The 16,450-nt window shown below is 36.3% G+C and overlaps 1 protein-coding gene across 4 annotated transcripts in view; it reads right to left on the bottom strand.

The window, feature by feature from the left end:
• Positions 1-10,436, bottom strand: part of LOC146157152 (26S proteasome non-ATPase regulatory subunit 1-like) — a 43,134-nt gene extending 32,698 nt beyond the window's left edge. For 3 of the 4 annotated variants that reach the window (XM_083388511.1, XM_083388509.1, XM_083388512.1), the window contains exons 1-6: positions 5,932-6,092; positions 5,562-5,644; positions 2,680-2,770; positions 1,807-1,971; positions 1,155-1,215; positions 454-543 (exon numbers count right to left, since the gene is read on the bottom strand). In XM_083388511.1, the coding sequence (XP_083244637.1) occupies positions 454-543; positions 1,155-1,215; positions 1,807-1,971; positions 2,680-2,770; positions 5,562-5,596 (442 nt within the window). In that variant the 5' untranslated portion in view covers positions 5,597-5,644; positions 5,932-6,092. Of the gene's footprint in view, positions 1-453; positions 544-1,154; positions 1,216-1,806; positions 1,972-2,679; positions 2,771-5,561; positions 5,645-5,931; positions 6,097-6,407; positions 6,579-7,140; positions 7,378-8,179; positions 8,392-9,586; positions 9,757-10,169; positions 10,288-10,360 lie in introns of those variants that run through there. The other variant, XM_083388510.1, reaches the window with a different exon arrangement.
• Between the last annotated feature and the right edge of the window lie 6,014 nt (positions 10,437-16,450).

Raw genomic sequence — 16,450 nt, 5'->3', positions numbered from 1 at the left:
GAAAAAAATCACCGAAGCGTAATCATAACATTAATGTAACTTGATAAATATACTTTTGCTACTAGGCATCGTATACTAAAAAGAAGCTTTTCCGGTACTTGTTAATGCTATCCAACGTTTCGGCTACCTATACAGAATGCCTTCATCTGGGAATGTTGCATATGTTGCATTCCCTGATAAACGGATACCTGTATAAGTGTATAGGTGGCCGAAACGTTGAAGAAAATAAATATTACCAGAAAGTTTTTTACCGTTTTTTAGTAAAAGCAACCCGAGTTACCTATAATTGAGTTACACACGACCTGATTATATAACTCCTGTGCACCATTAAACAACAATAAACCTGCAGCTAACCACCTAGTCGAAACGGAATAACACATTGCCATCTTAAAATCAACCAAGCTGCATGATAAAAAAGCAGAGTACAATCCTTACTCATTACTCGCTACTCACCCATCATCACAAGACCCATTGCAAGACCGGCCGCTTCACCAGTAACAGCATCATCCTGATACAAGTTGCTTTTCAACAACTCGTATACATCTGCATACAAGAACAGTTACAGGTTAAACCAGTGGTCGGCAAACTGTGGGCCGCGGTCCAAATGTGGGTCGCAGAGCCATATTTCGTGGGCCGCGAGTTACTTTTGGATAGTTTAGTGTTTATCACGTAGTTGTGGGCCGCGTGATAGTCGTACATCCATTGCACTTTATTTTAAAATTGGTGTTACATAGAATTTTTAAATTGGCTCAGCTTGAAAAGCCCTACGTGTCAAATGTGGCCCTGAGAGAAGAATATTTTTTGCCAACTTTTAACTATATGTAAACGAGGCCAGTGCTTTTTGAAGTGGTGTCTTCACATGGCATTGTTTTGCCTCGTCGCCTTCAGATTGACTATATCAAACTAAACAAGAAACTTAATTTATAGAAGAACTTAGCGTGTGTTAATACATACGTGGCATCAGTCGTTTTTCCAGAACAATGGTAAAACTAAGTTTTAAATTTTATTATTTTTAAACAATATTTTATACAACTTTAATTGTAGTATTGTTTTCGCTTTTATCATTTATCTAGTAAATCAGTGGCGATGGTCTTCAAGAAAACAGTAATAAAACAACATTTAACAAAGCAGAAAGCACAGATTGGTATCATTACCATGATTTGCCGTGCCTAATGAAGCCAGACCAAGACCGAGGGACCCGCCGTGGATTATGACCTGCAAACAAATTAATTTCGTCATTTAGCAGAATACAAACTATAAATAACGATGTAAACTTTTGGCAAATTAGACAACGAGGAATAGCCATTTGATGGAAAGCTTTTCTTGCAGACAACGTCGCAACGTTAATTTAGCCATTGTAACCATTGTTGAAAACCCGAAAAGAAAACATTTATATTTAAGCTGGACTGCAAGTAATGTTTCATGAAATTTCCTCGTCCACGATGGTCGACGTTAAGTAAATAAAATTGTAATAATAGGAATTAAACTCAGTGTATTTATAAATTACGCGTTGAATACATGCATTAAAACAGTGTTGTAAGTTTAGCAGTATTTTCAACACACAAACAATCAGTCAATTTACTATTGGCTCTTTTGTTGTTGCTTTTCGTAAATTACGCATTCTTCACAAATCTGCCTAAGTGCGCACTACTTCCCACTGCATGTCGTACCCTCTGCTTTGGTGCTTCGTGAAACCAAGGGGTACACGTACCCTTGGTTAAGAAGCCCTGTTCTCTGCTGCTACTTTAATGGTCTAAGTGTCGGCGAGTGTAAGGGGCGGACATTTAAATGAAATTAAACCCTTACCTCGTTAGATGCGGAGCTCAACTGTGAGTGAAGGTAGTCTGTGATCTTTCCTTTGCCATGGTTGGCGTGAATTAGGCCTAGGGCGTACAGGCCACCACCCTCCTGGTAAGAACTGCCCCCTGACGCATCCTTTGGCAAGTAGGTCGACATCAGGTTGAGCGAGTCCTGGATGAAAAACAAATGGTTGGGAAAAGTTAATCTTTGTTTAAAAAAACGGCATAAACGGACGTATAGCTAGCAACTCAGCTTTTTTTCTTTTTTTGATGATTTATGGACAATCAGGCGGAAAACTATTTGTCAATATACCAATTACAACAAGTAACAGACGTTTTTTTTAGGAATACTAAGTATTAACTCAATATTGGACACTGGGAATAATTTACATCACAATCTACTATACGCTAACAAAAAGTGATGCACAGTGTTAAATAAAGTGAGAGATTCCGAGAAATTTAAATCAGGATTTCCGAACAGAGTATAATTCAACAAAGTAGCAGGAGACAAAGAAAACAACTTAAACGGTGACATTACGTATTTTTTGATCTGCGTAGTGGATAAATATGTGTTATTTTGGCGAGTTGTATTCTTGACAGTTAATTTTACCCGTAACAAAGCACAGTGTAACTAATCATCTCATGATGGTTCCCTTGAGTGGGTTGAATACGCACACCTGGAAGTATTTGATAGATGTATTCTATGCCTTGTTAATTTATTTCGTTAAATGCTGTATGTTTTAGGTTTAGCCTGTCAAAAAATCAGTGCCGCTTTCAAGCATATACCAAAGCGAATATCGTTTATATGAAACTTTTTGTGGTACAAGTCACAACATAGATATTAGATCCTTGTATTTACTGTTTATAGCTAAGCATATACCTTTTCGTGGCCTTTGTGAATCACGCCGAGACTTGCGGTGGCTGAAAACTTGGCCCAGTTCGTTGCACGACCCAACCATTCCAGGTTTTCCCTGAAAGCACATTCATGTAAATCAGGATAAGGTGTGCAGATTGTGTGCAAAATGGTCACAAACTAAGTTGTTCCAAATCAATAAGAAATATGTGTTTTTGCAAACTACATGTATCCAGCTATTCAGATATGGAATTTTATTGTCTTATCAAGTAAATTCAGAATTTCATAAGCATTTTTATGAGGGCACCCGTTGTGAAAATATAGCGTTGCGGACACTACAAAATATTTATAACTCTTTTCAAAATTTCATTATAAAAAGCCACACTTGCCACATTTATAAATGCAAGGCACTATTTTAATATACTTAAGTGGTTTGACCAATCGAGACTTACAAAAGACAACTTGAAGTCATTTCTGAGCGCGAAACATTAAAAAGCATAAACTATTTATTTTCACAGAAACATATAAACGTGATGAGCACTTGTAATTACTTTCACAAGTTATGAAAATTGTAAAGTAAATGTTGATGTTGTACATCAATATGTATCTATTGCATGTATTAAATAATAATTAATAGAATATAACACTTTGGACTCCTTAAATCTTACCAATATAACAATATACATTGATGTAAATCAGAATAAGGTGTTGCTTTATCTATTGCCCATGTTATAAAATGGTATCAGTAAAAAATGATGATAAATATTGTTATCAGCATTTGTTCCACTTCCCAGGGCCCCAAGTTGAAAGTGTGTGATGCAAAAAGTGGCACTATGACTTCAAATGAATGGATTACTGCAAACTAGAACAGGACTTTACAAATTTTTTTAGTGTTATCTTTAAGCACTTTTGCAAATACCTATTAATGATTGACTCTCTTTTTAATGAAACAGGTGAACTTAGAATTGTAGCGAAATACTTTAAATGCTGAAAATTCTTTATTTTTATTTCCATGTTGTTTGAAGGAAATCCATGGAGAGGTCCCAAATCTATTACACTCCATATTGACGCCATCTTTTGTTATGCATTTTCTAAAAGTGACACGGGGTGTTCCATCATTACTTTTTTGCGATTATTTATTATGAATGTTCCAAAAACAGTTCATTATTGTGCAAGTGCTTTTAATGTTGCGGACACTACAGATCGTTGCGGACACTACAAATGGCATATTTATTGAGAAATTTTGAGGTGGTGAAATAAAAAATAAACCATCCTATGACATATATGCTAGGACCAATGTCAGTGATGTTTGGACCTACAAATAATTCTTCCTGGAAATATAACATTATAGATATGATAGCGTTGCGGACACTACATCAAACTGATGACATGAGGTGTTGCGTAGTCATATCGGCATCGTGTGAAACATGACTACACTATTCATGAAATATTTATATATGATGATTTACCAACACCAATGAATTAATTATGGACTTGAGTGTCATAATTACTGCGTAAAATTTAAATTATATAGCCAGTAATTACAATGTACGTAAAAAAAAAACGATAAAAGATTTAATTGGGCATTAATCGTTTTCATATACGCAGAGATTGAGACACTTTAAAAAAACATAAATGTGAATTTGGTACAATAATTAGATCAAAACAAAAAACAACTGAAGGTAAATTGAACTTCCTAATGTTAAAGAAAATTCTGGCCTAAACCAGGGGCATATTCAGAAATTAAAAAAGGGGGGGTCCCGAATTTTCAACTTGGCGAATTCCCTGTTTTTCCATCTGACGTTAATGACGTCATAAATAATAAAAATCATCAGAAACAGCCGATTACATCCAGCAAAAGCGAACCTTTAGGCGCAAAGCGTACACATGCGACGTGTGTCGTCTACACTCCTGCCAGGCGCCAGCTGCGAAATCGCTTAGCGTGCAATCGTTAACTTCTGGAGAAAAACGAAAACAAGACCGTGAAATATATGTCATTGATTTTGGTAGATCCATGTACAGGACTACGCTAAATTACAAGCACGTCTTTCGCCACCTGCATTACTACACGAAGATCGCTTTTCCCCGGTGTTATTCGACTAGCACAACATAAAAACGCCACTTCAATAGTTATAAGTGAGGGCACACCTGGCAAGCGAAGCGAGCACGATTTTTGTTTGGTATAACGGCATTTCTTTTAAATTTATTGCAAGTTTTTATTACATTGTCGAAACTGAAAAAAAATATTCATATATATATATATATGTCCAATAACTCCACGGCGCAACGGTAAAGAAGCGCTGATCTAGTTCAAAAGACAGCATTAAAATGTAAACAAAACGGACGTATAAAAGTCATTCGTGCGAAGCGCGAAAATTTTTTGCACTTACGTAGTTAAAATAGTCTAAAAGTATATAAAATGGACTCGTATATAGTTAGAGGCAGCAGGCCCGATAAATTACACCGGGCCGTAGGTTGCCGACCCCTGTCTTACACCAACATCTATATCAACGTGGGCAGAAAACATAGAGAAACATCAGCACCGCCAAACTCAACATTTTCAGCTAGAAAAAATGAAGACCGCTTGATTTATTGATGTTAATTGTCGAACACACAATTGCTCAGCCAACCCTAAAAAACACGCAGCTTCGGACGGTGAGTTTAAACGCTGACAAAAAACGATATTGTCACTTACAAAAGGGGGGGGGGTCCGAACCCCCAACCCCCCTGGATACGTCACTGGCCTAAACCCCTTAGTTCATATTCTATTTATGAATTTTGTTTACTTTACCATAGCAATTAGTATACAACCAAAAGTCCTACGATTATACCACAAATATCAGGTATAGCCTGAATCGGGGCAGCCTTAGTTCTGAACAAAAAGGTATTACAAAAATCAATAATGTTACCTGAGAAATTGGTCTATTGTGGTTCCACAATGCATGAACCCGTTGGCGATGACACAAGCATTGTGACAAACTGAATTCCTCACCTAGGGCAAAATTAACAGGAAGTAAGAATATTGCTCATTTGTTCAAATGTTTGTTTAGTTTACCTTCTTACCTTGCATGTTTCGAAAATGAGAATTTTTGTAAAGTAAAACTAAAATTTTGCAAGCAAAATAAGTCCTCATATGGACTAAACTGCATATCTAGCATATTTCTATTTTTTAATTTGAAAATGGCATATATCATCTTTGCAAAAATTTTGCACACATACTATTGTACTATTGTTGTAGGTGATTAGCACATAGATTACAAGTTGAATACACTGATTTACCTGATCTTTGGTATTTTTCAATATCTGCAAATCGGTGTGGTTGTTTCTAATGAAAAACTGAAGATGAAGTTCAATGCTTTCATCTCCACCAAGAATCCTGGCCAAGCACTCTGTGTATTTCCTGACGTTTTTGTCATCTTGCGACTCCACTGGTGCAGTTGCTTCCTTTTAGTGATAAGAACAAACAACGTTTTTCATTTATGACTTTTCCATAAATCACGGTTTTTAATTGTGATTATTTTCATTAATTTAAGTTTAGTGGGTTTATTTAATACACTGAATACGCTAGGCAGCCTGAGCTTGACAGTTGTTTGCAACACCTATGCCATTACACCACAATTGGAACAAATGAAGATCAGCTTAAGATACTCCCTTCAACTTTCATTTAACTGCAACATACCAATGTCATTGCAATGAGATAAATTCATACGGTTATGTACAACAAGTTAACAAGTTCGACAAATAGCATATAGTACCTTGTCAGCATCTGCTTCAGTTTTTGTTTCACCAGTGTTTTCTTCAGTTTCTGGGGCAGCAGGGGCAGGAGACAGGCCAGCCTTTAAAGCTTGCACAATGTCGGACAGGAAATGTTGAGACGCACTGTCATAGAGGTCAAAGGCAATCTGATATGCCAGGGATATTTGGTCCTGTTAAAATATAATGCCAAGTAGTTTAATGAACATTCAATGAAAGAGCGTCTCCTTTTAAATTAAAATTTTGTCTATTAAACAAAATAAAGACACTTTTTTCGCGCTTCGTGCAATCATTGTGTGGGAGTGAATAAGAAATGGAGTTATAGGCTATTCTTTTTGTTTCATGTGTGTAAAGTGTGGCTCTTTGCGGTTCAAGTAACAAATGAAGCTAGGTTTTGACCAACGATTATGGCTTACGTATCATTAGTTAACGTCATGTTTATTAAAAACAGAAAAAGCACCATCCACTGACAGTTGGCATTTTTTTGTTCTCATTGGAATGCCAAAAGCAGTTAATATAAGTATTGTTTGACAATAAAACAGAATGTGTTCCTTAAAAACTCACACATAGCTAGCTGGAATCTAGCATCATATAGTTTTTCACAAAGCACATTTATATATTCCAAAAAAATTATATATATTACTAACAAGAAATTTATAACCAAATTTTAAGCTTATAAAAACAATTCGCGAAAACAAAACTACAAATTAGTAAACAAAATTGGTCATTTTATACCTGGTCGCCTCTTATTAACTTGCGGAGGATGTCAGACACAGAGGCGGGGTCATCAAGGTAAATGAGACACTGACAGATGTTGATGTAATCTGGCTCGGAGCCAGCTCCCGCTGAGCCGGGAGCCAAGTTGGAATGGAGTCGAACGAGAAGGCGCAGGATGTCTTCTCTCAACCCTTTGTGCTGTAAGACCCTCGTGCATAGGTTTGTGCAGTATGACAAAACCTCACTCAGTTTTGGCTGTTTAAATATATAATATGAATTGGAAATAATGTACATTTATAAAGTATGTTTTAGTATATTATATATATATATATATATGACATAACTTGTACGACAATTTAAAAGTAACAGCCTAAAAAATGACTACCTTAACATCCAAAGGATTTTCAGAAAAGAATCAATATAAACTGAAATTTTAATAATTTATATATATATATCCAAATTAATACCCAATTCACAAATTCTAAAGAATAAATGTTTCTCCTTTCACTTAAAGTAAAGATTTCTGTTGGTTTGTCAGCAATAAAATACATCACTTAGGACATAAAAATTCACAAAAGTAAGTTACTTAAAAAAAGCTCATTAAAACTATTTGAACACTAAACTGCTATTATAAAAGTGTAATTTTATTGATATTATATAGGACAGAACTAAACATAACCATAGCATAAAACCTAATAAAATCGGCTTTTCTATTGAAATTACAAAGAAAACATGTGTATTGTGTAATGTGTTCCAAATGACTCAGGGTTGACACTATATTAATATTTGCCTACCAATCAGCACCTGCCTGATGAAATACCACGAGCAAATAAATGTAAGAAAAACCTTCATTCTTAAAGGTTTGACAAAAATTGTTGGCTGTTGCACATTGAAATTTATTATAATAATTAAGTCCAGCATGTCACACAGCAGCAACTCATTTTTGCTTAGGGCACTCGCAATCATAATTTGCCTATAGAAAGTTGTACTCGCCTTAGCATGCATGCAAGGGCAAAATCCTTACCCTGGAAGTTTAACTGTTTTGAATATAACTTACAGTAAGTCTAATTGCTTTTTCCAGAACATCCAGTCGCTTAGTCTCCACTGCAATTCCAATTGCCTGTTTGTACTGACCAGATTCCAGACAATTGTCAAACATACGATTTACAATCGCTTCAAGTCTTGGGTCTATTTTTGGAGCCATCGTGTCATTTGCAGTGGCATCATGAATTTGCTGTTGAAGCTTGGTGTAGTGATCAATGCATTTGCCTGAGAAGTCCAATATTTTAGCTGTGTATTGCAATTTTTACAGACATAAATGGAAATGTAAGTGAGGATAGATGTCAACCCCATATTTGACCAAAAATAAAATTTCTAAAAATGCCCATGTTTATTATAATAAACTAACCAGTGTTTATTAGACAATAAGGTAGGCCTACATAACGTTAAAAAATAAAGCATATCATGATTTTGTGAATCCAGCAAAAAGTATCATCTTAAACCAGGGGTCGGCAACCTTTTTCTAGTCGCGGGCCAAAACCAAACTCAGAAAGGTCTCTGCGGGCCGCACAAAATGTTAACTAATAATTGTGTTATTAACATATTAGAAATGTGGATCAGGCAGGCCTCGGATCGTTTTTGCACTTTAAAACGTGTTTAATTACATTTAAGGAGGCAGTAAAGTGTTGACGCAAAGCGCTAAATAAAAAAAGCGTTTGTTTGGTTTAAAATTAGAGTTCACACGTCGTCATCCGTGCAACGAATGTAAAGTGCAATAAAAGTACTTTGATGGAACGCACTTCATCGATAGCTCAGTGTTTGTTAACCTTTTGGGTCAAAATAGATCTGGCGAGTGAAGCGAGCGCGATTTTTTTGTTGTATACGGGCATTTCTATTTCTTGCAAGTTTTCATACATTGCCGAAAATGAAAAATAAATAAAATGTTAAAAAATATATGTCCAATATTTTAGAATAAGTATGTTTTCCGTTTTTCCGCGACGCACTTGGCAACCTTCCACGGCGCAACGGTGATAAAGACCTAATCTAGTTTAAAAGACAGCATCAAAACGTAAACAAACCGGATGCAGAAAGGTCATTCGCGCGAAGCGCGAACATTTTTCGCTCTTACGTAGTTAAAATATTCAAAAAGTATGTGAAATAGACTCATTTCTAATTTATCAAAGAGGCGGCGGGCCGGATCAATTTCATCGGCGGGCCGGATCCGGCCCGCGGGCCGTAGGTTGCCGACCCCTGTCTTAAACTGTAGATACATTTTATACAAAACATTACTCAGTTTAATATCTTATAATAATTTTGTTTAGCTGCTGTGTAAAAACGGCAGTTTCAATTAGAACAACTTTTTTGGAGTCAAAGGTATGTCAGAGGAAATCTATTTATGTGAATCATTAATAAAAGCTGGTATGTCTTTTAAAACTTGCAGAATGTCTGTTTTTACTAAACTTACAAATAGTTGTGACCACATATTCCGAACTTTCCTTTACATTGAAGGCACTTCCAGCACACAGGGCAAAATTAAGAGAATCTTCGTAGGAGCCAAGGTAGTAATAAAGCTTTGAAGCCAGCAATGCTGAGATCTCACGGTGCTTGAAATGTTCGTCTTCATAAAGAACCTCTCTGTAAGAGTTTTATGACTTTGATGATGTGCATATAAGATATTTAAAAAGATAAAATATTAAGGGGTATTTTAAAAAAAAATTTCAAAAAGATTTTTTTAATTAATGTGACCAGAAAATTTTCTCAAACCTTGAGTATAGTCATCTGTATAAAACCAAATCTAAACAACGCAATGAAAAGCACAGCAGTTAAGAAAATTATTTAGTACATGATTCTGACCATCCTTTATTAGCCATGTCTCGTCCATTTATTAAAAACTGTTACCATAAATTCACATCACACTTCTTAACTGTTTTTAAGTTTTTAATAAACAAAAAGTGAGAAGGTGAATTGAATTGAATTAGACGAACATAGTTTAAGGGATTTTCTTAAAAATCCAAGTTTTATACATTTAATAGGTAATATTGACTTACATCTTTTCAACATGGTCAGAAATTTCTGGCCAAAACTCTGGAACAATATCATTGAGGCGGTTTAAAGCATAAACTTTTAATTCATCCTCTGGTTCATCTAGCAGCGAGATAACTCCAGCTACAAATAAAAAACAGATTTCAATAAAAAAACATGCACCACAACATGATAGAAACATACTCATTGAACTTACCAGCTGAAGTGATATGCATTATTTCAGGAATTTAAGACAAAACAATAATTTTTAGCAACTAAATATTGAATATACCTGCAATTGTAAGACATTTAAATGCATAAGTTAAACTAAAACACTTTTACAAACCAGCCTTATAATAAAGGGTTGATACATTACAATTTGGATTCACCAGTCAGGTGAGTGCCTACCAATCAGCACTCGCTTGGGCGAAATAACAATGACAAAAAATGTAGAAATGACACCTGCAAATTCCCGCCCTACCCAAATGTTTTCACCACTGTTTACCCACCTTTTTTATACGTGTGTTTTTACAATTTTTTATGGTTGGCCATATTTGTTTACCATAGTATTGAATGCACAAAACTTTTTATCATGTGTGATGGGATTATTTTATTTGTGATTACATTGATATAAACATGTGTACACCGAAACCGATTTATGCTTATCGGTCTTTACATTATTTTGCAGAATCACTAATACATTATTTTGCAGATCACTAAGTTGAGTCAAGTGTGTCTGATAACAACAATTAATTTTGACTTAAGGGCAGTCCTAGGAATTCTATAATATTGGGTCTTGAACTTCAATGTAAGAAATTCTATTGCAATTTTGCAGATCCATGGACAGAAGTGTGAATTATTATAAGTCAGTAACGATTAGCCTTTTCCATTCTTTTACAGCCTAACCTTTTGGCACTGGTCTAGAAATCCAACACTTTCATTTTACCACTCCCACAAAAGTTGTGAAAATTGAAATTACAACAAATAATTTTTTATAGGAAAGTAAATACAATAATAATACTTGACCCACCCGAATCCAAATGCTAATTTGCACCCTACCCAAAATAATATAAGCAATTTAAACCTCTGGACGAAAATATGGTAAGATTCTAGACCAGCGTCCCCTACTATGGAAAGTATGGAAAGTGCACCTGCGATTTTTTTAACAGACTAGACGAGGACCAGGTTGGATGGTGAGGCCTGAAGAGGGGATAAATCCCCAGCACAGTTCCCACTTAGGGGTGGAAATAGCCGCGTATTTCATGTAAAAGTGACAGAAAATGTGGTTAGCAGCAAAAAGCGCAAAACTTTTGTGGCGCTAACTGATTTTAGTATCGTACACCATTTTCTGCCATGCAAATTTTACAAATAATGGCATTTCAGTCGCGCAAATTTGGGCGGTATGTTATTTCACCCGCGCAATTTCAAGCTGCAAGATCATCTCCACCTGAAAAATCCAAGGTCCTGGGATGTGAACCCCCATGAAATGTGCGGCCGGTTTTCCCATATGTTATACGGCGATATGAATTTTGACCTTAGTTGCACCTGGTCAACCCCATTTTTTGGCCATGCACACATGAGATCTGAGACAGGAGCACCCCCAATTTAAGCCATGCAAATTTAATCTGGTTAAACATCTATGCCGTACTCATATAACGTTAGGCTGAATTTTTTTCATGAAGAACCTTATTGTCCCACTGGAAAGTATGGCAGATCTCAATATGATCTCGTGGGTGAAGCACCAAAAAAATCATAGTGACCAGGTGCAACTAAGGTCAAAAGTGCACCCCTCTAGGGTAATAGATGGGAAATAGGGGTGCAGATTCTTTGTAACCCGATTGCATGCTTGTACTGCCCCGCCACAGATCTTTGGCGTGGAATGCTTGCCTAAAACTATAAGCCAAAATCGCCAGCATAAAGAATTTACCATAAAAAATTGTTGCTTATGGCGTATATATCGCCCTATCTTGGCGTCGGATTTCAGCGAAAAAAAATTGGGCATGAATCTTTGGCGACCACAAACCACAAAAATTTCGCCAATTCAACCAAATAAACTATTTTCTTCTTTCTTAAGCTTTGCGTAATTAGGCTGCTTTAAAGTTTATTTGGCGCAGAGAACAACAAGTGTTTTTGACAGTATTGTATTTGAGTGCCAACGAAACCCTGGATCCGCCCCGAGTTAGCCGGGTAAAGCCTCAGAAGGTTCCTGTAGGCTGTTTGACCGGATCGCTCTTCACGCTTGCATCCGGTAACAATTATAACAATTACAAATAAATCTATGTGCCTCTTCGTTTTAAATTCCTTAATAACTAGGTTAGGGGATTTTCTTTCAAAACTTCCAGTCATGGTATTATACACACAACGATTTACACCAAGTTAAAAATTATTTATAAGGTATGTCCACTTGGGCTAAAATATCTTCTGTTTTACAAGAATTTGTTCTCTTTTAAAAAAAAAGGTCCTTCCAGAAGATTAAAAATGCTCAAATATCCTCCTGTTTTGTTTTTTGTCTATAACTTTAACAAAATTGTTTAGTATTTTTTTAATGACGATTAAGGCGGTTAGTATCATTGGATTACCGACTAATTAAAGGTCAAAAGACTTTATTGGCAACAGCACGAGTTCTAATTTTTCTTATAACTGTTTACTATCGAAGAATTTGAAAGGAACACCTTATACTGTGAGTCTCACATACAAATTTGCCTCATTTTTGTGACCCTTTAAAGGCAATTTTGTTAAGTTTGTACGCGTAAGAAAAAAATGGATTGGATTTCCGTCCATTTTGGGGCAAAATTGTCCTATTTATGAGTATTAAATAAAACCTGGTAGGCTTAATATCCATGGATCATAAAAAAAATTACAATATATACAAATGTCGCTGTATGCTACAACAAAACTTTTTTAAAGTTCGTTTGTCTATGAGTCGGTTTTGGGTTGATTTTTCCCGGACCGTAACCGAACACAAACATGGACGTAGCCAGGGGACACAGGGGTTATGCCCCCCAAAAATTTAGTTGTTTTGTAGCGTTATGAGTATTAACGCATCAGTTCATCACAGACATTCCACAGTTTTAAATGTCACGCCCTGTTACGTTACAAACGATGTATAGGCTACAGTAGATCCTCATGGTACTCTAGAAGAAGTTATAAGATAAAAATTGGCACGCTTGCATGTTTGAGTTGGACACCCCTGCTATAAAGTCTTGTAAAAATAAAATTTGCTTTATTAAATTGGCAACACAATGAAAAGCACAAACTGTGTTAAAAATCATAATTAAGTCCAAACATCTGACTCATTGATTTTATAATATGTGCGCCTGTGACAAATTTGGTGACGGCGTTACAAAAAGAGTAATTGGTTTTGTTCAAGTTACATTACGTGAATATAATTTACATCAGGACAAAACAAACTTTCTTTATTTGGGTCTGAAAACGTAAAAGACGCGAACGGAGTCTTAAATCGTTTCAGGGTTGGCATTGAATTACAATCTACAGTTTCCAGTCGAGCGAGGGTCTGACAAGCAGCACTTGTCCAGCAAAATAACACTCGCAAAAAATGCCGACAGCCAGTCAGCGAATTTTCATCCGACCAAAATGATTTTCAAGTATTTAACCTGCCTTTTTTATCTCGCCTGAAATTGTTTTTAAACCGCAAATCAGGGTGTTTATTTACATGGACAAATGGTAGGCCTATGCAGTTATGTGCCCAACACTAAAAATAACGGCGTTTTTATCCGAAATTCTCACGCCCACAACACAAGAAAACAAATTGTTAAATTAAATATTAAAATAATTTGAAACCGACTCATAGAGTTTTATATTACAAACTGTCATTACAAACATCCTGGAAAAAGTAATAAAAATGTATTTTTCTTGTGACGGTTCGAGTCGCAGTGTTGCCGTAATACCATAAGACAGTGAGATTTCATCGCGTCCCGAGTCCGACTCAGCCTCTGTATTTCACCAATTTACGTAACTTAAATAAGGTGGATATTCCGCAATTCACTCATAGGGTCATGAAAAATATGCCACGAGCATATGCTATTCCACCTTAACAATTTGCAGTTTGCTGCCTAAATCAGTGTCGAAATTTGGTACTGCGGCTGCGCAATGCGCATGCCGCACACGTCGGACTCGAGTATAGTTTTACCTGGTCTTACTCGAGTCCCGAGTTCGACTCAGCAGCCCTGCTGTGATCTGACATCTAATTTACGTATCTTTTTTGCAATATACTTCGATGCTTTTTAAGCCGATAGCCTGATACCTAGAAAACTATCAGTTTCGCTTTTTGTTGGTTTCTCAGTCGCACAAAAACACACGTGCTTACTTTTAATGTAGAACAGTGATTCTCAACCTTTTTTGCTTACGGACCGGTAAAATATTAAAACAATTTTTGCGGACCGATGGGCCTTCAAAAATTAAAATCAACCCAAAAAAATGTAATTATTACAAAAGTATACAACTTAAAAGCAAGTAACGAAAACTTCAATGTAATGAGAAATTTGCTGCTGTCTTATTGATATCACACGTGTTACACGTGGTTCTATTGAAGTTTTTCACATACAACTGGTCTTAAAGTTTAAGTCGACCATTAACTCTATGTTACGTCACAATGCTGCAAATTACGGAACTATATATAAGTTATAAATTTGATGGACAAGCCTTCAACATCTTGCTTTTTGCAATTGAGATATAAATTTGTACTAAATTTGGCGGACCGGCGGGAAAGTTGACGCGAACCGGCGGTTGAGAACCACTGATGTAGAATGCCCTGCTTTAACGTAGTAAACGTTACGCCAAAATTGGGGCATTGTGTCGTAATAGCAACAGTTTTTGGTAAACAACAAGTATAATGCCCACAAAGAATAATATTAAGTACAACACAGTTAAGACACTTATTTGTGACACGAACTGGCAGTGTGTGCAACCATTTAGTTAGCGCTAGTGTTAGTGATGTAATAGTAATGTTAATGATGTGGTAGTGATGTAATGCTTGCACTTTCTTAAGGTGATATGACGTTCGCGTTAAATCATTTGGCGTGCCATGCAAAATCATCTTGCGTGCCACAAGTGGTACGCGTGCCAGGGGTTGCCGACCCCTGCCATAAGAAGTCTAAAAAATCGAATTTTAAATCTTTCTTTATGAGTCGACAAGCAATTTTGCCGAAAAACAACAGGATGCAGTAAGACATTATTTGTATCAACCAAATAACAATAATACTTGTATCGACGTTTGTTGAGTTCCTCTCTAGATCAGGGGTTCTTAAACTGGGGTCCATGGACCCCTTGGGGGTCCGTTAACTAGTTTTAGGGGGTCCATGAAGGCCTAATGGAAATAGTAGTATACATTTAAAAAATAAAAAAAATTTAAAATAACTTTAATTAAAATTAAAACGATTTGCACTGAATGTTGGCTCCATTAAACACTTCCACATTTTTTGTACCAAAATCGGCAGATGTCTGAGGTCTATTTGTATTGTGACGTAAATTTATGACGTCATTATGGAAATTTCTCGCTTACCGTGGTCTACGCCAGGTAAAATAAAATTTAAAAACCCCTGCTCTAGATGCTTAATAGTATTTCTTTTCAGCTTTGCCAGGCATGGTGTTTTGCTGTGAAAAAGGTGTGGGGCAAAGTTTCATGACCCAACCTTTTTTACACCGTGGCCCCCTATTTTTCTCAACCTTTTGAATATACAGTAATCGACAGTTAAAAAATAATGACAGAGGTATAGGCTACTACACCCCATGTGCAAGAAATAGCAAGAGCTGCCAACGATGTGAAAAACCAGGAAAATCTATTCGATCAGTAGCAAAAGAATATTCTATTTGCCATGTAACATTGTCTAGATTTGCAAAGCAAAACAGAAGCTAAAGAAATACAAGTGCAGTCATCCCGCAAGATTCCGGAAGAAAATGGTAATGCCGGAGCGGATTGGTTTACTGCATGGGTAAATCAAATGAAATTCAACTCTATAATTGCAAAGTGCACAGGGAGTCTGTGAAGGGCTACGAGTTTTCACAAACACCACGTCGGTGTGTTTATCTCCAAGCCAGATGTTATATCTGGCAATTTGCCCCAACTCACAATAAGACGTCTTTGTCTCCACATGTAAATTATTATTCGTCGTGTGGTGGAATGCGACAATTAAAGGTCTGTCACATTAAAGGTGCTCTTCTGTCTTCGGGTTCGTAATTCTTAGGTCAAACTCCATCAACTTCTGCTTCATGCTTTCATCCTCATTCTAACTTTAGTCCTGAAAAACTACGTCCATTGCCAAAATCACCACCAAGACAAATAGTTACA

This window comes from Ascidiella aspersa, chromosome 4, assembly GCF_963924565.1.
Source record: "Ascidiella aspersa chromosome 4, kaAscAspe10.2, whole genome shotgun sequence".
In the NCBI taxonomy this organism is placed as follows: Eukaryota; Metazoa; Chordata; class Ascidiacea; order Phlebobranchia; family Ascidiidae; genus Ascidiella; species Ascidiella aspersa.
This window is presented reverse-complemented; position numbering and strand designations above follow the sequence as displayed.